The 24,548-nt window shown below is 40.9% G+C and overlaps 2 protein-coding genes across 7 annotated transcripts in view; one reads left to right on the top strand and one right to left on the bottom strand.

The window, feature by feature from the left end:
• Positions 1 to 165: 165 nt before the first annotated feature.
• efcc1 (EF-hand and coiled-coil domain containing 1) lies at positions 166 to 20,625 on the bottom strand. Its single transcript, XM_004559873.5, has 8 exons — positions 19,944 to 20,625; positions 18,111 to 18,526; positions 4,992 to 5,140; positions 4,405 to 4,540; positions 3,869 to 4,025; positions 1,657 to 1,815; positions 1,108 to 1,177; positions 166 to 946 (listed from the first exon to the last, which is right to left on the bottom strand). The coding sequence occupies exons 1-8, from the start codon at positions 20,619 to 20,621 to the stop codon at positions 813 to 815; spliced, it is 1,899 nt and encodes a 632-aa protein (XP_004559930.2). The 5' UTR covers positions 20,622 to 20,625; the 3' UTR covers positions 166 to 812.
• A 141-nt stretch (positions 20,626 to 20,766) lies between these two features.
• The window catches only part of cfap92 (cilia and flagella associated protein 92 (putative)), a 17,874-nt gene continuing 14,092 nt past the window's right edge, over positions 20,767 to 24,548 (top strand). For 2 of the 6 annotated variants that reach the window (XR_013098565.1, XR_013098564.1), the window contains exons 1-3: positions 22,360 to 22,460; positions 22,551 to 22,643; positions 24,163 to 24,402. Coding sequence is in view for 4 of the 6 variants with exons in the window: in XM_076883668.1 (XP_076739783.1) it covers position 22,643; positions 24,163 to 24,402 (241 nt within the window). In the remaining 2 variants the exon portion in view is untranslated. Of the gene's footprint in view, positions 20,903 to 22,359; positions 22,461 to 22,550; positions 22,644 to 24,162; positions 24,403 to 24,548 lie in introns of those variants that run through there. The other 4 variants (XM_076883668.1, XM_004559875.5, XM_023152825.3 and 1 more) reach the window with 4 other exon arrangements.

Genomic DNA, 24,548 nt, shown 5'->3' with positions numbered 1-24,548 from the left:
AAATAGTGCGCTCATGAGATACAGCTTTAAGATGTGGCAGGATAAGGATGTGTTGTCAGCAGCTAGAAGACAACCAGTGGCATTAGCTCTGTACAATTTGTCAGGTGATTAGTAATGCTGATGAAGACTGTGTTGTGTTCAAAAAGTGAGTAAGAGGAACTTGAGTAAGTTGAGCAGAAATACATTTTCTATCCAAATTTTTATTTATTGCTTAATAGTCGCAGATGACCATGTCAACACAGTTAGATACAAAGTGGCTAATGATCCCACATTATCTCCCAACACGGAGGCATCCTAAGGGCTGCAAAATAAAAGCATGTGTGGTCTCCTGAGATGGTAAAATACACTGTAGATTGCATATTTCTCTACAGTTTGTGTAGCCTATCATCTTTTCAGCTTATTTCATCTTAAAAAGCAGATGTGGAATGGTTATGTCAGAGGTTGAGGTTGACCAGCAGAGGTTGAGTACTATGTCCTGTTAAAGTTAAACTCACTTCTGAATTTTCACATTTACGTATCTTTTGTGAAAAAGTTCAAATGAAACAATTTTTTTTTTGCATCCTGAAAGTTTATGTGCAATAGAAGCTTTTAAAAAAATCTGTGAGCATGTATTTCAGTTATATGTAATAAAGCTCTTTGCTACAATAATTCTAGATTAACATCCCTTTATAGATACAGGGCAAGAGGCTTATAATCGCCATAATATAATACACTATACACATCAATCAGCTTCATATATCAAAACTATTGAGCTTTCAGTGTCCTCCAAAAAGACGCTTGCATTTTCCGAGGCCAGCAGGAGGCAGTCTTGTTTAGCAGGAGATGATGAGGGCATCAAGAGACTGCTGACTGTGTGACTTTTCCAAAGGTCTACCAGAAGACAGAATCTCACAAGCAGTAAGTTCATGATAGAGGGCATTGAGCACCTCCAGAATATGGGCCTTGCCTGTGTTAAAAACAGAACAGATGTGATATTTCTGAGGAAGTCACATGACAGGCCATTCAGTTTATTTCCATTTAACTCCCTCCCACAAGTAACTGTAAATTTTCATGGTTTCATGTCACAAGAGTTGTATTGATTTCATTGGGTGTGTGAGGTCTACTAACCGTGCTGCGGGTCGCTGCAAGACTCCAGAGTGCTGAGCAAGATTTTCCCGAGAGACCTCCGTGAGACGTTCTGAAATCAGCAGAGAGCCAGATGACAGAATCAGGTGCTTAACAGCCACTTTCATGAGAAAACTGCATCTTGTAACTGCAAAGCTTTCACATATGTTTGACAAGGGATAGTGCAAACACAAAAGAATGTATAAAAACCTCAACAGCACAAAACTGCCTTTTATTTTGAAAACATTCCCAAGTTAATGTCCATGTGGAGAATTTGCCTGTAGCAAGGAAAATGCTTTCTGTTTGTTTTCCTATTTGATATCTGACCAGAACAAATTAATTCCAGTGCGCCATCAGTGGATATCTCTCAACTATCAACCCTGCAAATGATTTTCATTACTTTGAAATTCAGTTCACATGATGGATTGAATGCTTGTTTGCAAGATTTTCCTGCCTTAAAATGAATTAAAAATATTTGAATATCCTTACAAAGTCAAAACGTCCTTTCTAAATTTATCTCAACAATTAAAAAACCAAAACCTTGTGACTAACCAGGTCTCTGAGCTGCTGGAGAAGCTGCAGGATGTCCACGAGCTTCTCCTCCACCAGAGACAGACGGACCCTCTCTGTCTCCAGCATCTGCAGCTCCATCTGAAGCAGCTCAGTCTCCTCAGCCTTCTGCTGCAGCTCCTGCATCAGGGAGTCCTTCATCTGGAAGACATGGCACAAGAACCAGTTACTCCTGGCATCAGAATCAAGGATCACATTGTGAGTTCATCTTAGAAGAACATCTGGTCTTTGAAGACATCCTTAAATATAAGGACTTTCATTAACACTGATTTGGTATTAAAGCATTTTCAATGGCAAGACAACGAATGGAAAAATTGCAGTTAAAATTATTATATATTACAAGTAATGAATGAACATGTCACCCAGTACAACAATGAGGCTAACTAACAACTTTTTATTTTAGGTCTGTAGACCTCCAGTGCTTTTGATCCACAAGATGTGAGACCACTTCTTTGTTGGTTTTGTACTTAATTAATTATGTCCAAAACTAACAAAGAACTAAGGTTAATTATGGAGTTCCACAGGGTTCAGTGCTAGGACCAATTCTGTTTACATTATACGTGCTTCCCTTAGGCAGCATCATTAGAAGACATAGCATACATTTACACTGCTTTGCTGATGACACCCAGCTCTATCTGTGCATGAAGCCAGATAACACACACCAATTAGTTAAACTGCAGGAATGTCTTAAAGACATAAAGACCTGGATGGCCGCTAAATTTCTGCTTCTTAATTCAGATCAAACTGAGGTTATTGTACTTGGCCCTGAAAATCTTAGAAATATGGTATCTAACCAGATTCTTACTCTGGATGGCATTACCTTGGCCTCCAGTAACGCTGTGAGGAACCTTGGAGTCGTTTTTGACCAGGACATGTCCTTCAACGCACATATTAAACAAATATGTAAGACTGCTTTCTTCCATTTGCGCAACATCTCTAAAATTAGAAATATCCTGTCTCAGAGTGACGCTGAAAAACTAGTTCATGCATTTATTACTTCCAGGCTGGACGACTGTAATTCATTATTATCAGGATGTCCAAAAAACTCACTGAAAAGCCTTCAGCTAATCCAAAATGCTGCAGCAAGAGTCCTGACAGGGACTAGAAAGAGAGAGCAGATTTCTCATGTATTGGCTTCCCTTCACTGGCTTCCTGTTAAATTGAATTAAAAATCTTGCTCCTCACATACAAGGTCTTGAATAATCAGGTCCAATAATGACCTTATAGTACCATTTCACCCCATTACAGCACTTTACAGTATTTAAAAGTAGAATGGGAGGCAGCGCATTCAGTTTTCTATGGAACCAGCTTTCAGTTTGGATTCAGGAGACAGACACTATCTCTACTTTCAAGATTAGGCTTTAGCATTTCTTCTTCAGCCACCTTTCTCACTCACTATGTGCTAATACACTTCTCTGCATTGGATCATACTTGCTATTAATCTCTGGCTCTCTTCCACAGCATGTCTTTATCCTACAACTGTAACTGTAAATACATTAAAATTCAACCCATTTTTGTAGGTTTCTGTAAGAAATGTTAGTCCCTGCAGTGCACCTTTACGTCATGGTGTATTGAAGGACAAAGGTCTCACCCCACACATCCTGCTCATAAACAAAGCCTCGCTGTCAGGACTTTGTTTGGTTTGAACTTTTCCTCTCTGAGTGCTGAGATGTTCTGGGAACACATTACATCACGGTTCCCCTTCTGCCTGTCTTCCTGTGTTGTGAAAATACCACTCGACTGTGACGAGAGGGCTTTAAATTCATTATATTTTTTTAAGTGTCATGGAGCAACAAAGAGGGGAGTGTTTCTGTGGTCGGCTCCAGTGGCAAACAGCTGCAAACACACCCACACCCAGAAAGAGGGAGGCGTGTCTGTGTGTGGGACGGCCTGGTGGTTTGGTTAGGTGGAACAAATTTCCCACGTGTGGGACTAATAAAGGTTATCTTATCTTAAGTTGAAGGATTGTAGCATTAGCTGTGGTTTAGCCTATGAAGACCTCCACTTTCAGAAGAACCTTTAGCAGTCATCTCTAATCTAGTTTCACACCGTGCAGAGCCACAAAAAGGCTTGGGATTGAAGGCAAGCAGAACAATATCAATAACAGAACCTTTCATAGAAATAGCTCCAACAGAGGGCAGGTGGCACCACAGAAACCCACCCTAGGGTGAGGAATGACAGAGTTGGGTTGTACCTGGTCCATGTTTATCTCAGCCTGGCTTTCCTTCAGCTCCAGCTGCTTATGCAACCTGGTCACTCTCTCAAGGAGCTCCAACACAGCACTGCAGCTCTCTTCACTTCTCGAGCTCCCGAAATTAGACATTAACTTTTTGAATGCCTTGTCCTCGCACCTTATTAAGGAACATATAATAGAAGATGGAAAGTCAGTCAGACCGACCCACAAACTGTATACAAGAGACGGACATGGACACTGTGACATCACCTTTTGGATTGTGGACCTTTTTTTTTTAGCATTGCCATGATTGAATAAGGTTGGATTTTCCTGAAAACTCCAGAGGAGCATTTACTGTCAATTACAATATAACTATGATGTTGTTTTAACTGTCTGTTTAATTTAAATAGAACCAAACAGAAAATCATTCATTCATGATGAATAGAAAGTAGTGACTAGCAATGTTTACTGAGGTAACAGATTAAGACTTCCATAATCTAACTTATTCCTGCAATCAGATATATGATATATTTTATGATAACATGAACATGCAATACCTTTCCCCACAGCAGGATAGCCTGGCTAAGATCCTCTTCACCTCATCCACTTGTCTCTGTTGATCTCCAGTCCACTTGTCATCTTCTTCGTCAGAGGCTGCCTGGCCCTCCACTGACCGAAACAGCTGCTCCTCCACTGGACAATACATACAGTACATAATTGTTATCATCATCATCATCATCACCAACTGTTATTGCGATCATTGCAAAGGGTATTAGCCAGAGGTCTTCATTAACAAAAATTAATTGTACAGTGCCCCCCCCCCCACTCTTAGCAAGTACCTGCCAGCAGTAGACTGTGAGGGTTCTCTCTCTAATATTGCAGAGTTAAGCTTCCAGTATAAATATATATGTTAGTTGGTGCTACAGGTACAAGTGAATTAAAATGTGGTGTAGTTTGTTGCCTCAAAACAACATAGGCGTGTATAAGCATATTTAATGAATATGATGACCACTTCAAAATGGGGTAAGTATTACCTTACCTGCAAGCTCAGTATTTATTTTGCTTAGACTTGCATTGAAGCTCATACATGAGTGGCTAGTATCAGAAAAAACATTCTGTACTTTAATATTCAATATTGTCTTACTCTTGTCTGGAGTCGTTACAGCACATCCTGTCGGGGAACAGCGGTCGTGCTGGGTATCCAGGCAGCATCTCTGTCCTGGCCTGCTGCTGACACTCAGCTGCTGCTCTGCACTGGTGCTGCCTGGGAGTTGTAGTTTCGACACTTCTGACCTGAAAGAAAGCGCTGCGAGTTCAGCATTTTTTTTTGCAAATATAGTCACATGTGCTGCTGCATGTAAGCTGACAGTGGCCAAAGGGGCTAAAACCGCTCGTCACATTTGCACAGATGAGAAAAGTTCCGTCCAAACCAATTGCCAACATCAAAGAGAACATATCATGTAACACAAGGGAGTGTGTATTACGCCACATCTACAACCGCCATGATAATTTTATGGAGGCCTGTGATGCTGTACGCCAAATCTGGGTGGGGTAATTGAAGCCAGACATTGTATCTTTAAGGCATTTTTACAGTAAAGTGGGTCAGTGGTAGAGAGCCACTCTAAGTGTGCAGGAGTTAGCAGGAGTTTGCAAGATGTGAGGTAAAGCATGCAAGACTTTTAAGTGCAACGTTTCTTTTGATCTGCAGAGGAGAAGATGTGTAAGACCTTTAGTGTATATTTCACATATTTCCTCATGTCATGATCACATTCAAACATTCCCTCCTGAAAAAAAAAAAGACTGAGGCTGAGTTTGGGCGGATCAATCGTTCTGTAATGGTTTGAATTTTCTAGGCTTCTTCTGCTGTCTGCTCTTTTGTGTTGGGGGAAATCCGATAGGGGGCCTTCATAAATCACAGAATAAGTGTTTCCAGATGATGATGTCTTGCCCAAGAAAAAAAAAGCAGAGAGAAAATCTCGGAAAGAGTTTCAGCAGCCTAACTCTCTGAAAAAACAATTAATTTTTTTAAGAGTCACAGAGAACTCATGCTTATATCCTGTTGGCACAAGGCAAACCCTGCTGTAAGATGACATTATGCTCTGCATCTGTGGATTACTCTAGCTTTGTGCAACACTGGAGAGAAACCACTGAAGTCACTTGTTAACTTTAGCAAGATTTCAGGCAATCAATCAGATAGTCGTGTTTAAGTTATAGAGGGCGCCACGTTGGAAGAAAGAAGGAGCAGCTGTAGTCACACCAGCACAGACAAGAACACACACAAAATTCAACTGGTTGCTGTGGAGACACTCGGACTCTTAAGCAAAACGGTGGAAGGCTTTTTCAAATACAGGCTTCATGTGACTGATTGCACTTTAATTGGCAACGGTTAAAGGGAGGCTAACAGTAGGCCACAGCCGCAGGATCAGGACTTTGATGTTAATATAGTCAGCTAGCAGGCTGCATCCACAAACTACCCATATAACATGCACCGACATCAATATCTCCTATTTAAGTAACTAAGTAACATAGTGATACTGATACTAGTGGAAGTAAGGCTAAACAGGCAGCTAGCTGCAACTGCTTGTGAGGACATTTGTCAATAAAAAGGAGACACCCTACACTCTATCTGAATTGAGTTACTAAAAAAAAAAAAAATTATATATATATATATATATATATATATATATATATATATATATATATATATATATATATATATATATATATATATATATATATATATATATAAATAAATTAGGGGTGCAACGATACACAAAATTCACGGTTCGGTTCGATACTTTGGTGTCACGGTTTGATATTTTTTCGATACAAAAAAAATGTTCATGCCTTTTTAATTTGTCATTTATTAAAATTAGAAATATATATTTTAACTCAAAAGTACAGTTTTTAAATTTATTGTTGCTGAAACAAAAGTAATTAAAAAAATAAATATATCTCAGGGCTCTCAAAATTTCAAAATCCCTGGTAGCCCTTTGGGCAGGGGCTCTTCAGTTTTTGGTAGCCCAAAATAAATTTAAGTAGCCCGAATAAAAAAGAGAGCAATTTTTTGATTGATGTTTTGTTTCCTTTATAATATTATACATTAAAGTATAATATTGTAAAGGAAACAAAACATTAATCAAAAAATTGTTGAAAAACAAATTACAACATTGTATAAAAATTACAATCATCAACTCAAATACTTGGTTCTAATTGAACAGAAATTTCTATGAACTGAAAGATATTGCAGACTGAGCAAAAATGCATTTCTTGCATTTCTCATGGGTTCTAATGGGGGCTTTCTTAAAATGACTGGTCCCAGTAACAAAGGCGCTTGTCGACTCAGAAATCGAGAGAAAGCCAACAACACACCCGGCAGAACATTATGTTATTTACACGGGTGCACATAAGTGGTCCGCATGTGCGCATTCGCTGTCAAAATAAAAGACGCACCAGATAAGAAGTTGCAGCGCGCGTTTGCGTCCATATAAAAAGAACTGTTTTTGTCCGCTAGAGTGGGATTTTCACAGCACATTCTGCACCACATCTCTGTGCGTTCATCATTTGTTTGAAGCCAGCTCACCTCCTGCAACCACTTTTCCGAGAATACGCGCTTCTTTTGTGGTTCGGACTCCTACTGACATTTCTTTGGAGGTGGAGGAACACCAAAGTAATTGCTTAAAGGAGCTTCTTCGACATCTTTAAGAGTTCTAAACAAATGTCTGTCCTCCTCCAGAAAATCTTATGTACGCAAACACGTGTTGCAACTTATCTTGTGCGCGTTTTTTATTTTGACAGCGAATGCGCACCTGCGGACCACTTATGTGCAGCCCTGGTTATTTAGCTCGTCATATCGCAGCCACAGAAATTATTTTGTCCATGAAACCATAAAGCTGCACTTTCTTTTTGCCTTATAGTCTGATTTGTCATAACTTTTCCGTTTTGTGGTAAGCTTTTCTTTGGCTGTCACTTCTTCACCCTGACCTGTCTTATTTGGCTCAGCAGAACTAAAATATATATCCTGCTGCTTTCACACACGCACTCACATAACGGTCAGCGATTCTCTGCGCGATCAACCTCTCATATGTTTAAGCTGCGGGAGATTTCACTTGTCATGTTTGCAGTGTAAGCTAACGATTGATAAGACGATGTCAGAGGAATTGGTGCACAAATTATCGTCACTCACCAATCAGTGCTGTCGCTCTCTATACACAGTTCGCACGATTGCAAAGTGAAAGCAAAAAACAAGCGCAAATTCAAACGCGATTTCAATATGTCACATATTGACAGTGGCTCACCGATGCCAATGACATAATTACCCAGCTACATTTCCGAAAGAATGCAAAAGCATTGACATATATTTTTCCTTCCTACAATAGCCCGACGGGCAGGGCAGAGAGATTTTTGTAGCCCGACTGGAAAGATCGCTAGCTCCGGGACGTCGGGCTAGCGATTTTGCAAGCCCTGTATCTGATTGAGGAATCACTCATCTTTGGAAAAGAGAGTTTATTACAGAGAAATGTCTCTTTCCAAAATAAAAGCTATACTATCCGCTTCTTCTGGGCTATATTCTCAGCAGCATATTGTAGCGGGTCAGGGCAGTTATGTTTTGTTTATGTTGCCATAGTGACGGGTGACGCCCTCTCGCTGCGACGGTGTGTCCTTCCGGGGTCAGAGGGCGCCCTGTGTGTTGTTGTTGTTGTTGCTGTGCGGTTGCCGCGCTGAGCAGTTAGCTAGCGGCAGTGTTCTTCTGCAGATGTCAATAAACGGCTGTGCTCCCTGGCTAGCTCACGGGAAGCAAGACCAAACGACACCTCCGTCTCCTCCTTGTCTGAGCTCGCCACATTGGTGTCAGAAGTGGGATGATGGTGGCACCCCATGTTCTGACCCGAGTGACTTTTCCCCCGCCGGTCGTGACCGGCCGGTGCGCCGTAAGAAGGCACCTGGACATTTGCAGGACTTTGTGTGGGGTAATGGGGTCGTCGGGGACGACTGACCCCTTAGGTGGGGGCTATGTAGCGGGTCAGGGCTGTTCGGGGTTCTGTTTGTACAGTTATGTTTTGTTTATGTTGCCATAGTGACGGGTGACGCCCTCTCGCTGCGACGGTGTGTCCTTCCGGGGTCAGAGGGCGCCCTGTGTGGTGTTGTTGTTGTTGCTGTGCTGTTGCCGCGCTGAGCAGTTAGCTAGCGGCAGTATTCTTCTGCAGATGTCAATAAACGGCTGTGCTCCCTGGCTAGCTCAGGGGAAGCAAGACCAAACGACACCTCCGTCTCCACCTTGTCTGAGCTCGCCACAATATTAAACATATCAGGTCCCCATAAGGAGAATCATGTGCTAACGGCTGTCTAAATGACTCGGCTAAAGTTAGTAGCATGCTTGTTGTTTTTGTCTTTGCACTAGGATGATGTTGGCGTAAATGTGCAGTCATATTCGTTGTGTTCCCACTAGTGCTGTCAGCGTTAATCTCGTTGAAATGACGTTAACGCCACAACACGGCAAATATCCGGTGACGAGCTACCCCTGATCACCCCGTGCTTGGAGCTAGACGGCCAACACATTAACGAGCTAACTGCGCTAACACTAGTTCCCACCCATGTAATTGAGCATTGCGTGGCACATCCAACATACATGCTTATACTTTAGTCCATGACGCGCTTACCTTCAGGGTCATACGTCACATGAAAACCAAAATAATTCCAAACGCCAGATCTGAATGAGGGTGGGGGAGGTTCAGTTTGCCATGTTGCAAGGAGAGCTTAACTTCTGTCTCGCTGGCTTGCCCTGCGCTCTTCCTTCTGACGATGCTGTCTGTGTTGAGCGCTCAGTGGATCTGCGCTCAACAGTGCAGCCTAGGCGGAGTAGTCGAAAGCAGATTCACTGAGCGCTCAACACAGACAGCATCGTCAGAAGGAAAGTTGATAAAATAAATTACAAATTTTGTATTGTTCGATACATATGCGTACCGAAAGCACTGTATCGAACGGTTCAATATCGATATGAGTATCGTTGCACCCCTAATAAATATAAATATATATATATATATATATATATATATATATATATATATATATATATATATATATATATATATACACACACACACACACACACACACACATACATACACACACACACACACACACACACACACATACATATACATACATACATAAATAAATAATAGTACTGCCATAGTAGCTTCATTTTCAACTCTGGAGGTTACTGCCTTGTTTCCCAACATTGAGGTTGTCTGCTGTGTCCTGACTGTTCGCCTGTCCCTCTTCTCTGTTTCCCCAACTTTTGTTTACTTCACTTAGTTTGCATCTGCATCTACGTGTGCCTTTTCAGGCGATTTATTCTGTTTAAAGAAAGCTTCCATCACATGTTTTGACAGTGTTTGGTGGTGGCAGTGCTGAATGTGGGAATTCCAACTGGATGAGTAGAGACACCTGAAAGGAGTCCAGGCAGACGTCCCAGATAGTGGTTAGTCTGTGGGATGCAGCAGACATAGTCAAAATTTGATCAGCAATTATTCTTGTCAATCGGCCAGCATGGATGTGTCTGACCTGCCAAAATGAAAAATAACTATTAATGTGTTTTGTTGAGAGGCAGAGAAGGAAAAAAAAGATGCTGCAGATTTTATTATACAGCACTGTGCGAAGGTTTTGAGGCATTTTTTTTTTTTTATTTCTTCAGACTTTATTGGGATTTTTTTCTTAAGCAGTACTTCTCCAGACTTTCTGAAGCTGTTTCATTGTTTTTCTTTTGACACCGTTTTTCACTCATTTCAGTCAATTGCTCTGAAAATGGTGAGGTACAATGTTGTTGTTTTTTTACTTCTGTTTTGTTAAGCCACTTAACACTGATCTGTCCATCATTAAAACATAAAAAGGTAACAAAGTCAAAGGATGAATCAGTGTTGTATCTAAGAAAACTGTTAATAGCCTGTCACAAAACACATCATTTGTTTCCATTTCTTTAGGTGAATCAATAAAACATGCCAAAGACAACACAGTTAGACAGAAATAACATGGTTTGGACCAACAAGGAGATTCTCAAAGAGCTATTAGTTGAAAATTTGGAATCTCTCAATATGGTGTGCACCGTCCTTATAAGAATCCAGTGTGGATAACAGTAGAAGGCCAAGAAGAAGAATCAGCACTAAAAAACAAACAAACAAAAACTATCTACAGTAGATGAACAATATCCAAAAGTCTTGTCTGTAAGAAGTAGCTACAAACACCTGATATAGGAACCGAGAGACACATTTGGCCCTTTGGTTGATCCATCTACTGTTCACTGAAGCCTCACTGTGGTCTCAGTGACAGTTAAGAAACAAAGAGAAGAGCTGAGGTATACAAAACTGCACAAGGACTGGACTGAAAATAAGCTGTAACCAATTTTATAGCGTAATGAACTCATATTTGAAATTTTTGGTTCAAATCATCGTCATCAGTATGTCTAGAGGAGGTCAGGAGAGAGTGTCTACAGGCATCTATAAAGCTAGCAATAGAGTTCAGGCTGTATTGATGAATAAAGGTGGTCATACCAAATACTGATGTATTTTGCTAGTAAAAATTTTCCTAGTAAAATAAAAAACAATAAGTGGTAACGTGCTCAAGATGTGTGAACAGTATTGCATGTGGGGAAATTCCAGTGTTTGAAAAAATAATTTCACCTCATATATTTATTTCATCTTAAGAAATATTATTGGGCTGGCAGTCATTTGCAGAGATGGTCAGTAACAATTTCAAAAAGCATTACTGTTGTTTACTATAACTAAACGAATCTACAGTATGTTCTTGGCAGTGAAAAGGCTGACCATTTACTACTGCACCGGTACCCAACAGCAGGAAGCAAATGTCCAAACTGACAGTGCATGGCACCTACATTCATGTCAAACCAAGACACCTCTCCCACTTGCTGTTCAAAATGTAGGTTTATAAGAGGCAGCGAGTCAAATGAAAGTTGGCTTAAATGGAGTGGAAAGTGGTGTGTTGCAGACAGAGGATGAATTGAGGGCCTGTACCAAGGCCCAGTAAAACACAATAAGGATTAATTTGAACTATCAATCACACAAAGCTGCTCTAGAAGGACAAAAATCTGGGGCACATGTCCCCTTTAAGAATAGCTTTTTTGTCACTTCATAAGAAAAAAGGAGAAAACAGAAACAAACTGAGGTCGTGGGTATGGTATAAATCAGCTGGAGAATCAAGGCAGAATTTAGTCATCTACATCTGCTAGAAACTTAAAACAGACTTTATCATTTTGGAGGAAGTACTCTACAAGCGGGACCGATAGGGAGGCTGATCAATTTCTCCTTCTCACTCTCTTTTACCAGATTCATGTATCAAAAAGCACTTTCTGGTTGATCTCTAGCCAAAATGAAATTTAGACCTGGAACGAGCTCATAATGTTAATGTGGGAAATTCAATAAAGTACATGTATGTGCCAGGAGCAACAAATGCATTTATAGAGCTACATGTATTATTGATTTGATATTGACAGTGAAAAATGCTCTTTTGTTGGAATATAATATACCCTAATTATCATTGATCCCTAAAGACACACACACACACACACACACACACACACACACACACACACACACACACACACACACACAAAGAGTTTTACTGTGCTATGTCATGACTTTTGTAATTAATAGCATCCTGCACTGTATTAGCAAAAGCTGAAAGCCATTCTTTCGGCTGGTGGGAGGTAGTCCAGCTGCTTGTTGTTAGAGCCAGGACACCCAGAGTCCTCCCTGTGTTTATTACAGCATGGCGCTGAAGTGAACTTTTCATCAACATAACCTCCCCTCCCCCATCATCGTCGACCTGCCTCCACTCCCACGAGAGCAGTTTCCCTTTTTCAGGTGTCATCAGTCAATGACAGTCCGCTTTCCCTGCAGGTTAAAACTGAGGGCACACTGTAAACCTGAGCTTGCACTTGAAGTTTGTCAGTTGTCGATGCCCTGCAGCTTGACAGGGAAAGGCGAGGGGGCTTTGTTTACATAGCTGACGGTTATTAATCAAGTCCTCTTGGGCTGCCCAACAATGTGCTGGTTTCTGGGATACAAATAAAGCACTTCTAGGGATCAGATTATTGTTTTGCTCTAGCTGAGAACTTAATCCAAAAACTAATGGCTGTAACATTTACAGAGGGTGGTTAAACTTTCCTTAGCAAGCAAAGTGCAAAGAAACCTCTAAAGTCAAACAAACGACGGTATTAAAAGCAGAGGGAAGTTTTAAAGGGAGAGAAGTCCAGTGAGGGTGGGTGGCGCACGCCTATAAGATATTTTGTGTGCCATGTTTTTCTGCTGATGTCAGCATACCTCCAAACCAGAGAGAACAGGGCAGCACTTCAGCGTGAAAATGAGTCCACTTGGCAGTGTGGGGCTTTGAAGGCTGCTCAAGAACTACAGCGAGATAGCAACAGCAGAATGCCACAGGTCCCAGACATCCCCAAGTGTGTTTTCCACATTATTTAAAGGGTAGGAAAGCCATGGCAGCACCTGCTCCCCACAATGTTGCAGCTCTAGAGCTGAGGCAGATAAATGGTATGCTAGACCCTCCTCTTCTTTCTGCTCTCAGGCACCATACAGAGAGCATGAAAGGGCCAGGAGATTATGCCTCCCTTGGGGCCTGGCTTCAGATGGCCTGAGGTTAGAAGAAGCCAGCAAATGAAAGTGAGTGAGTTTTAAACTTGCACATGTAGTACGCATGTGCTTGGTATGCTTGCTAGAAATCCCTGGACTTTATAAAGTGAGACACCTGGATCTACATGACTATTAAAGGTCAAGAAGTTTTGAATAAAAAGCAGCCAAAGTTCACTTTTAATGACTTATTTGCACTCTCTGCTTCATGTCTTTTCTCTGGGACTCGAAACTAATGAACACATCTGTCCCTCTCACTTTCGTCCCTTGCAAAAGTGTCCGTCATTTCATGAACAAACAGCTGAGTGTTTGCTTCTTCCTCCAGATGGTAAGCTTTCCTCCCCCCCCTCATCTCATTATATTCCTCTCGCTGTGCTTCCCATTGTCTAGTATGTCTGGCCCACAGAGCTCTACACACTGCAGTGACTGATTTAAGCTCAGTTTGACTCCTGGAACTAAAGAGCACAAACTGAACCAAAAGTAACAAATTTATATCATTGCAGCTGCACCAAGACTTCTCCAGAGATGTGCTTGATCAAGTCCTCCTGAGGGTGTGGTTCCCACTTGAATCTCAGCCTCTGCTCTGTTCTCGCATTCAATCCAAAGTAATGGCAGACATGTTATGCAACAACACCCACGTAACGATGAGCACATTGGACCTCTGCTGGGATACTGATGGAAAGTTGAGAAGGGATTTTTCTAGAAAAGAAACTTGTATATCACTGAATGCTAAAAAAAGAACACATGAAGGAAAAGTTATAAGAAAGCCTAATAAAGGAAAAGGCTACTTTTTCTGAAATGCGTATTGGCTTCGTTACCATGGATAATATTAGAAAGACTGGTATTCGCTCTCATGACCATTCACTGCATAAATGGTAAGTGGCCTGCATTTGTATAGCACTTTTCTAGTCCATAGGACCCCAAAGCGCTTTACACTACATTCAGTCATTCACCCATTCACACACACATTCACACACTGGCAATGGCAAGCTACATTGTAGCCACAGCTGCCCTGGGGTGCACTGACAGAGGCGAGGCTGCCGGACACAGGCGCCACCGGGCCCTCTGACTACCACCAGTAGGCAAACCGGTTAGTATCTTGCCCAAGGATATTTGGCATGCAGCCAGGATGCAGCCTGGGATCGAACCACCGACCTTCTGATTAGTGGCTGACCTGCTCTGCCACCTGAGCTACAGCCACCCCAAGTACCCAAGAGATAACTAAGCTCAGCATACCATGCAAAACAAAATGTAACGTATTGGCTAATATGTTGCTGTGTTTCCCACAGATTGTTAGCATTAAACAGCTAGTGGTAAGCTTACGACATTGTTGATGTTTATTGTACTAATATATGTTTATTGTATTAAAATAGTATCTATATTATAATATTAAAACAAAATAATGTTTTTTTAGATATTTCCCTCTGTGTACACTGGTTACCCTTTGCTAAGCTAACTTGCACTTGGTTTCATGCCATTGTTCTAAAGCTAGACAGTAACTTTAATATAATCACAAGTATTTTTGAGAGCAGCAATTTTTTTAATGGCTTTTGGTAGAAAACTGAAAGAAAACAGATTTCTTTGGTAATTGTCATCACTGATAATAACAAGCAGCTATTTCTGGTTTGATTTTACCACACTTATAATAAGGTCCATTATAAACGTAGTGGTTTTGAAAGAGATGCCATCAAGCATGCCCTATTGGTTTTAAATCTATAACTGGCCAGTGACTATTCATTAGTATATTTCTACCATTTTCTAGGAAAAAAAACAATCACAGTCATTGTAAAACCCAACAACAACCCCCCCCAAAAAAAACAAAACTGACATGACAAAAAAAAAAAAAAAAAAAAATTGTTAAACTACTGAAAAAGTGTATTTATTTTAGCTCATTTCTCTATTAAGGACTTCCTCCAGAACGCTGCCTAAAGGAATGGCAGCAAATTCTGATAAAAGTAAATAAACACAGGTGTAATTAGTATGTAAAAAGAATGTGCAGAGTCAATCAAGGATGAAGAATTGATGAATTAGTGGAACAATTTATTATTACTTATTATCTTTGACTGTGGAAAGCTGGTAGTCTTAGTTGGTTAAACGTTTTTTTTTTTTTTTAAAATTGGTGGATTAATGCTTAGAAGGATGTGCGTTTTACATTTTCTCAGGTAAATTTCCTGCTTATTATACAAAATATGGTTGATCAACCCTTTCAGCTGATCAGACTGTAAACCCATCTTACTATGAGAAGTTTCTCATAGTAAAATCTCCTCAAATATCCTCATCTTTATAAGCTTTCTTCAAACTCAAAGCAGTCTAAAAAAAATCAGTTGTTGCCCTGTCAAGTTAAGGTGAACACTATAAGGATTCATCATCATAAGGATGTGTGATTATCTGGTTCTAAATTGCTTCTGCTGTACCTTTCCTACGGCTCTGTAGCAGAATCTCTGAAAATCCAGCAGCGTCAGAGATAATCTTATTACTTGTCACAGCATTTTAGAAATAAGCCGTGGGGATAAAGTTATAGTCAATCATTTCAAAGACCTATTTTGCCTGTCAAAACATATCATCTGTGATATTTCAGACAGCAAATTGAAAGAATCATGATTTTATTTTAAAGAAACATCATTTTGATGAAAGACATAAAAGAGCACCAGAAAGTTCTCACATGTTTCTTCTTACTGTGTCCTTGGATATATTGTGAGCGAGCAAGCTTTGAGGCTTTCGTTGAGAATAGGGGCTTGGTTGCTAAGTTCCATAGGTTGGGGGTGCCTATGTGCTATTGCTCATGTGGGAGCAGAGTGAAAGAAGTGAACAAAGATTGATGAGAACGGTCAGTCTGTTCAGGCTCCTACTCAATGGAACTCTCTCTCGCCTTTGTGTTATTGAATTATTCGCCATTAGGGCATCAATGGAGGGGCAGTGAAAAGCCTTTGAAACACAGTGTGCATATATTAGCAGTGTTTAGGGTTAAAAAAGGAAGGGCACCTTGGCTGCTAAAAGTGATTTTACCTATATATGCAGGTAGGAGTGAAGACTTTAATCATACAGCTCTGGTTGTCCATGACGCTATAATAGCAGCATTATGTAGACATTACAAGCATTTAGAGACATCTGCCAGACCTGCAGACTTGATTACATGGTTGCAGTGGGGACAACAGACCCAGAGATAAACATTAAACCAAAGGCTTTGTACTTTAAAAGTGCAATTACACCCTTACTTCCACCAAAATGAATAGTTCCCAACAGTAGTGGAGCTCAGGCAAGACTGACCTGCCACACACGAAGCCTCATTCAATAAACTCAAACACAACAAGACTGAAAATTGGAATAGTAAGGCCACATCAAGCCTTTATAAATAGCATGGGAGAGCTTTCCAGGCATGAAGCCAGAGGTAAATAGAGTCATTTCAACCTACTGTAGGAGGAATTATAATTCGTTATGGTTGATTCTCGCCACAAAGGCCTTTCTAATGCAATAACGTGCCAAAACAAGCCCTTGCTTCTCATGACACTTGCTATGCTGGGGGTTTAACAGCTGGTTGAACCTAGCAGAAAGGCTTATGTCTAGTCTACGCGCTCTCTCTATAAACATGTAGTGTCATCACCCCACATCTTTATGTAAAGGTACAAAGATACACTGAGTCATTTCTAGTTAAAAAAAAACCAAGAGAATTTGACCAGCTGTTAAATCTTGACCATCCAGCTCAGAACAACAATGCATTAAATGACATGCATTTTTGTTTTGGCAGATTTTCTGGAAATATATTTATGTTTGTATGATAATCATCAGTTTACCCTCCACAATAAATCTAATAAACTTGTACCAATTGGTGACGCCAACCATGGTGAAACTGCTTCTCCAATCTCCTGGTGGATGTGCTTGCCAGCTTGTGAGCTATGCTACTAATTTTCTTCATCACTAATGTCATTTCAAAAAGATGGGGAAAAAAAAAAACTTCTGTAACTCGAATACATTGTGTGTTTTCTTTTGTTTTGTTTTTTAAACAGTGGACTGCCATTAAAGAAAACTTTTCCAAATAAATGACACAGACTACAAATACAACTGAGTTTTTTTTCTTTCCATCTATTAAGAATCTGTGAAGGTTTTGTATGTGATGGAACCACAATGAGCAAAACTGCATTGTGCAGGTAAATCTAATGAGGGGTATGCATGAATGCAGTTAGCCATTGTAGAAGCAAACTCAGACCTTATGTTTTTGCTTCCCCTGTTCTAATGACTGCCAAGAACTGAAGCAATGACAAAGAAACAGGCCACCAAGAAAATGTAAATGCAGGATATGAGAAATTAAAGATGCGGCAAATGTTTTATAAAGGAATAAATGTCATTAAGATGTTTTTTTACAGACTGAAGACTGCGTTCTGGTAAAAAATAGAACTAGTGTTTGGGAATAACAGTACGCCAGAAAGTAAGTTAACTGTTCCAAGCAACTGCTATCACTACAATAAGTAGTTAATATAAAACCAATAGTAGTTCAGTCAACATGGTGCAGGATCGAGTCTTGACAAAATTCTATACTCCAACCCAAACATTAAAATACTGCTGTTTGCTCAGACTTAAATGCTACATGTGAAGCTGAGAGTTTTCACCTGTAGTAGAGGAGCTCTGATTCCAGCTGAAGGATGTGTCTCTGCAGTGCTGATACATGATTTGCCTTTGCCTCCAGTTCCTTCACTTTACCCAGCCCGCTGAGCAGCGCCTGTCGGGCCTCCTCCACCTTCCTTCTCATGGCCACCTGCTCCCTCTTCAGTGCCCTGTTGCAGTCCTCCAACGCAGCCACAGTCTCTTTAGAGCTCCACAGTTCCTGCTCCAGTCTCTGATTACAACGCATGGCTTCCTCCACCTGCCGATCTTGCGAGCTACGCAGCAGCTCTATTTCGTGGATTATGTTCTGTAAGCTTTTCAGGTTGGTGTTGGCCATTTTTTTCTGCATGGCTTGCTTCTGGTGAGCGACAAAACAGCCTTCGTCTGCTTTGTGTTTGGAGTGGCTTTTCCACAGTCCGACCTGAATCGAAACAAATGAAATAACTGAGATATTCCCATAACTTACTAAAACATGACTAAGCAGGTCTTGCATTTGTAGGAAACCATAAAGAAGTGTTGTTTTAATAGATTGCGAAAATGAATAACTCCTTTGGGCTGCGAGGCTGTGAAAAACATCTCTTGGTGTTAAGGTGTCAGCAATCATATATCTAAAACCAACTTGCTCTTGTGCTGTATGTGCTATCAGAATATGAAATATGTGGGTTTTGGAAATTGTTGTTCCAAGTCTCCCCAATCCCTGTACCAATAAACAAACATTTTAACTGGCACATATCAAAATAAAAACCAGGAATGTAATGTTTCTCTTGAAAACTAGTATCAGGATTACATCTCATCGTGATTTGTTGACAGCTGTTTATGAGTTTCTCACCCTTTATAAAGGGTTGCTAAGCTTGAATTCATTTCTTAATGAATAAATGAGATGTGAAATTGTATAAGCTATAGGTTGCCAAGTTGGTCTCTTTTCCCCTGTGGCAGAGTGTTCCCCATCCCTGACTGATTTTTTTGAAGGAGGTCTCTTCCTGTTAAACAGTTGTTTAAACCTCTGGTTATGGATCGTCTGATCATTGCAGTTCTCTCTCTAATGTTGTAGGGTCTTTACAATTTAAACAGTGACAACTGTTGCTGTGAAGTGGTACTCTATAAATATAAATGAATTTATTTTAAACTTGACTAGCTTTTTAACTTCGTCTAGCAGACATTTTAGTTTAATGCTAATGTATTTTGCTTTTCATTAAAACCTTATGAATGCTTACAACTGCAGAGGAGCTGCTTGAACCTGTTAGGAGGTCCAGATTGAACCCCTCCTATGACCATCTGAATATGAACCCTTTCTCCAGCCCTGCCAAGTCCTCATAAGCCCTGTGCAAACAAGCCTGTAAAGCTGAAACAACATGTGTCTTAGCTGGTGCTAATTCATAAAGTCTGACAATGGACCCATCCACAACACCGGCCAGGAAACAAACTCACAATTTAGGACTCAGTCGACATTTACTGGTCACTGTTCCTAATGAATGAAATTGTCCAAAGTAACGAAGGGGGCTGAGTCTGTGGCTTTTGGGGGGTTTTCTGGGGAGTGAGACCACAGGAGACATGTTCATATTTCCTGCAGGAGAAACCAGAAAAATGGGATCTGCTTTCTTGTCAGTAATTAGTTGTTAGAAATTATGTATTAACAATTTCAAAGTCACGAATAACTACTTCCTAGCGTTGGTCCCCTCAGTAAAGCTTGGGCCCCAGCAGCACTCCTGTTCTTTTACAAAAGGCCTATGGACGCATATTGCATATTTTTATGGGCTTGGAAGATCCAAGTGAAAGATATTACATCCTAAAAATTACACTATATGGACAGACAGAGTATTTAAAATCCCGCTTCTCACCTGCAGAGCCAAACAGCGGGCATCACTGCTCTGAAGTGCGGCTCGCATGTCCTCGATCAACTCCCTCAAACTCGCATTCTCATCCTCCAGTTTGGCTATTCGATCCTCCGCTTCCTCCAGGGCCACGATCTCCTCGTAGCACTCCCGGGTGCAGGAGCCAAGCCTGCAGCCGGAGGCGTGCCGCCCCTCCGGGAGAGGAGAGGGGCCGCTGCTCGCTCCCACAGACAACAGCTTCTCTCGGCGCTTCAGCGGGCTCCTCAAGCGGATCTGAGTCTCTATGTGCTCGCTGTCCATCCCGACCAGCAGCCGGCCGTTCTCATACTGGCAGCCAGCCTTAGTGCTGAAGTACCCGCACAGTTTGGCGTGGAACTGTCTGAAAGTGAGTTCGCTGGGCAAATTGTCTAAAACGTCGACGCATTCTGTGTCCTCCGAGTCTTTGTCCAGTCCCAAAACTTCACACAGGATGTTAAACTCCTCCACGGGGATTTTGCCTGCACCTTGATAGTCCATGTGGTGGAAAATCTCTTGCAGATACTGATCCAACCCGGTGGCCAAAACAATAATCTCGTTCTCCACTCCCCGGTCCAGTCCGTAATGGTAAGCCAGGGTGCTGACTATCCATTGTGTCCTGCGCGCTGGTCGGCTGTATGGATCAACGGAGTCTATCGCATCCATCATTTCTACTGAGCAAAGTCATATTTCCTCGAACTGAACTGGAGTTGCTGTGTTTCTCCTCGCAGCATCCCGTGTGCGTTTCGTTTCTCGCTCTGCGCGAAAACCTGGAGCACAGTGGCGCAGCTCGAAACGAGGCGTGTGTTGAGCCCGAGCAGATTTGAATTTAGCACTGCCCCCAAAATCCACAACAAGGGGTCCCAAACAGCGCTCAGCAATGCAGCTCCAACACTCCGCGTATTATAACGGCCTCCAACTGCCGTGCGTCTGACTGTAATTGGCACCAGGTGTGTAAACTTTTCTCATTCACTTGGGTTAGACTTTGTTAAGATGTAAGGCGCCCCAGAGACTTACAGCCCGTGCTGCATAATGTCTTTTATTTTAAGCTGAAGAAAATTCCACTCCATGGTCTGTGTGCAGGGAAAACACACTCTTCTATGGGGGGGGTTTGTACTTTTTGCACCTTGCTTTGTGCATGATGTAATGCGTGAGCTCGGTCTGTGGAGTTACATTTTTGTTCTGTAGTTATCTTCTGTACTTTTCCCTGTTGATTTTCATTTTATTTTAAGTGCTGGTACCCTGAAAAATCTCATCTACTTACATGTAAGCCTGTTGATCCTCCCAATAAGTGAGCTATTAATATATTTAATGTCCACCAAGTCACCCAGCATCAAAGGTTAGAGCTAGGGACGGGACTTCAGGTTCGGTAAACACCTGCCTCTTCTTCTAATCCCAAATTTAAAAGCTTGTAACAAATAAAATAAAATAAAATAAATACTGCAATGGCAAAGTGTGTGAGACTCAATTTGAAAGGCCGAGCGTATTAGCAAAATTTAGCAATATCCACAATTTTATCATTTAATGGGAAAGAGAGCTTGATAAACTATTAGAAAAAAACATACTGATCAAGCTCAGAATGTTATGCTATAACATTTTTCATATTTTTCATGGGTTTTTTGCATGTTTTCCAGTAACACACTTAAAATGCTGAATATTCTGTACAGAAAATGAATATTAATGGCAGCAATTTACAGGATTCCCACTGAAACATGGCTGAACAGGATGGCTGCCACTACTTTCATGTGATGGACTACAAAGTTGTTCTCCACTCCTGAAACTGAGATACATAATGCCGAGTCTGCATAATAAAGGGAGGTTTTGTAGTGTATGAATTCAAAAACTGATATAAAAACCCCCTCTGTTGCTAGTTTGCTCAGTAAATAGGTCTGTGGAGTGGTATGGTGATTTTCCAGTTTCTGCGATTAAGAGAGTGAAATAATGCTGTGCATGTTTCTCATCTTATCTGCTTTGCCACAAATAGTTCTTTAACCTCTTTAATGACTGAGCCATTTCGCCTTGGGGTCGATAACTAAAGGCTCCCTAAAACGGGTGGATTAAATTGAAATCTCTGATTATTCACTCAGACCAAGACATATTCTTAGACACCACAACCGGTTATCCAACTAACTCAGTTGCTTTTGAAGGTATCATTGTAATGTTTATCCAGTTAAACTGAGGTTTGTAAATGTGAAAAGGGTTGATTACGATTGCAAACAGCATATTCCCTAAATATCAATTAAGGCACTGCCTGCGTGATATTATTATTGGGCGCTGAGCCCGCCTAAAACTTTGAACCTAGGATATTTTGGACTTGTCATTAAACTTGGAAAAGAAACAAAAAAAAAAAAAAAAAGGAAAGAAAGAAAGAAAGAAAGCGAAGGAAAAGACGCTGCCTCCTTATCTGAACGGCGCGTGAGGGCAGGGGTGCGCCTGACGTCCTTCACTACAGCCGTTGCCATGGACAACCACTGCGTTGTCACCATGCGTTGCACTCCTGAAAATCACGTAGGTTGAACTTTTTTTATGTCGTTTCGTTGTGTAATTTATATAAACTGAGATATAATGTAAACTCTTGTCATGGTCACGGGTTTACAGTGAGTGACGCTGAAGTTAATGGACTCTAAAGGCTGCAGGAAGCTGTAAGCTAACCTTCATCTGAGACGAAAGAGACCGAGCGAAGGCGGTAAAGTATGCTAATAATTAATTTGTAATATTTATAGGCCTGTTACACATTTTGCGGAAATTGCCGTGCAAAACTGAAATCAAATTTTTGTACTCAAATTTGAGCCGGCTGCCTTTCATGAATAATTGGGACTAAATGCTGGCTGTTTCTGGGTACGAACCTGAGCCAGAAAGACCTACGGTACTCTGGCAAAGGCGGGGTGGGGGCGGCGGGCATTGTCCTGCTGAAACAGCCACATGGCAGGGCGATGGCACACGTACAGGTTGGACCACCTCTCTCCAGTTAGATTTCCTTCAAGAACAATTACATAAGTAATTAATCCCTTGTGTATCTTGACATTTGACAATGCAACTCAGTTGCTTACTTACTGTGCTTTTGTTTAATAAGGATATCTCTCAGTAATCTCTGATTTGTTTGCGGGGCTGTGATAATTCTGAAACCAACACCACAAACTGCAAGAAAAACATCAGTTATATCATCTCCCAATTCCAGCTGCACATACCACACTGATATCTGTGTCAGGGTGTACTGGTCAGGTGAATAGTTTTCTCAAAAATGATTTAGGTATTTAGTGAACTGAAAATATGTACATAACAGTAACAATTAAGGAGTCTATTTTTTGTTCATGTTCCATGTCATAATCAAAGGATCAAGCTTGTAAGAAAAAGTTTCATTCATTCATTCATTCATCTACTTCAGTGCGAACCAAAACATATTTTCTTTGGAAATTGTTACACTCGTATTAGTGTTTCAAATCTGCTTATTAAAGGTTATTGAGATCAAGGTATTGGTCAGCTTTTGTTTCTGTTACTTAAAATTAGTGTCATTAAGATGTAGTCAAGCATCTTGCTCTAGATTGTTTGCTTGGCATTTTTTTCAGGGAATAAATAAGTAAGAATATTTTTAGTTTTATACCTGTTTCATAAACATGTGTCAAAGGACAAATTCATGCTACACAATGATACACAAAGGACAGTGTTGGGCCATCTTTCCATGAACACATCAGGCCTGTATATTGATTCTCTGCTTTACCTCTGTGCTACTTGAAGGCTGAAAACCATTCTAACAAAGGATATTCTCTCATTTGGTTGTCTGATGAGGGTAGTGGAGAGCTCTATCTAAAACCTTCCATCTTGCTTTAGATCTGTGAATCATATTGTCCTCATCAAACCATTCAGCGAGCCTCTGTGCACTGTGGATGAGGCATTTTCATCAGGATAGAAATGTTACATCACAGGATAAACTTGATTACACAGAACAGTTTGGATTTGCAGCAACTCTTTCTTTCAAAGAGAAAAGTGGAGCCAGACCTTTGTGTCAAACCCCCTTGCATAAGAAAACTGCCTGATCCACTCAGCATAGCGGTCAAGCAAGGGATTGGGCTAGGATTGAGATAAGCTGCTTCCTCACAATTACACATTTCCATGTAAAATGTATCATCATTTGTCTTGATGCATGCTCAATCATCCAGGTAAGAAAATCCCAAAAGGTTTTGGCGTAGCTTCATTTGCTGTTTTCTTTCAGTGTTTTCCAGGGAAACTATTCCAGCAAAGTCTGACCCAAAAGGCAACATGTCAGAGAAGAGTGTTTGTAACCCAACCTGTGATGACGAAAACATTTCAGAGAAAGAACAGAAAGAAGTCCTCGTCTTTGAGACTGAACTGTTGTCCAGCACCGATTCATATGAGGATATTAAAGTGCAAACAGATGACAGTGCCTACTACGTCACATGGACAGTTTACATAGCTCTAGCCGTTCCACAGGGTAAGATGGTCCACAGAACATATAAACAATTATTATTAGCTCTGTTTAGATGGTCAGAGTGAGACGGTTGAATTTGACAGGCTCTACATATCTGCTGTAATGTAATAGTGTTTTGATTCTAAATCTCATTCCTGCACATTTGGCCT

This window comes from Maylandia zebra, linkage group LG5 (genome assembly GCF_041146795.1).
Source record: "Maylandia zebra isolate NMK-2024a linkage group LG5, Mzebra_GT3a, whole genome shotgun sequence".
Lineage (NCBI taxonomy): Eukaryota > Metazoa > Chordata > Actinopteri > Cichliformes > Cichlidae > Maylandia > Maylandia zebra.
The sequence above is the reverse complement of the archived record's forward strand: the minus strand, read 5'-3'. Positions and strand labels throughout refer to the sequence as shown.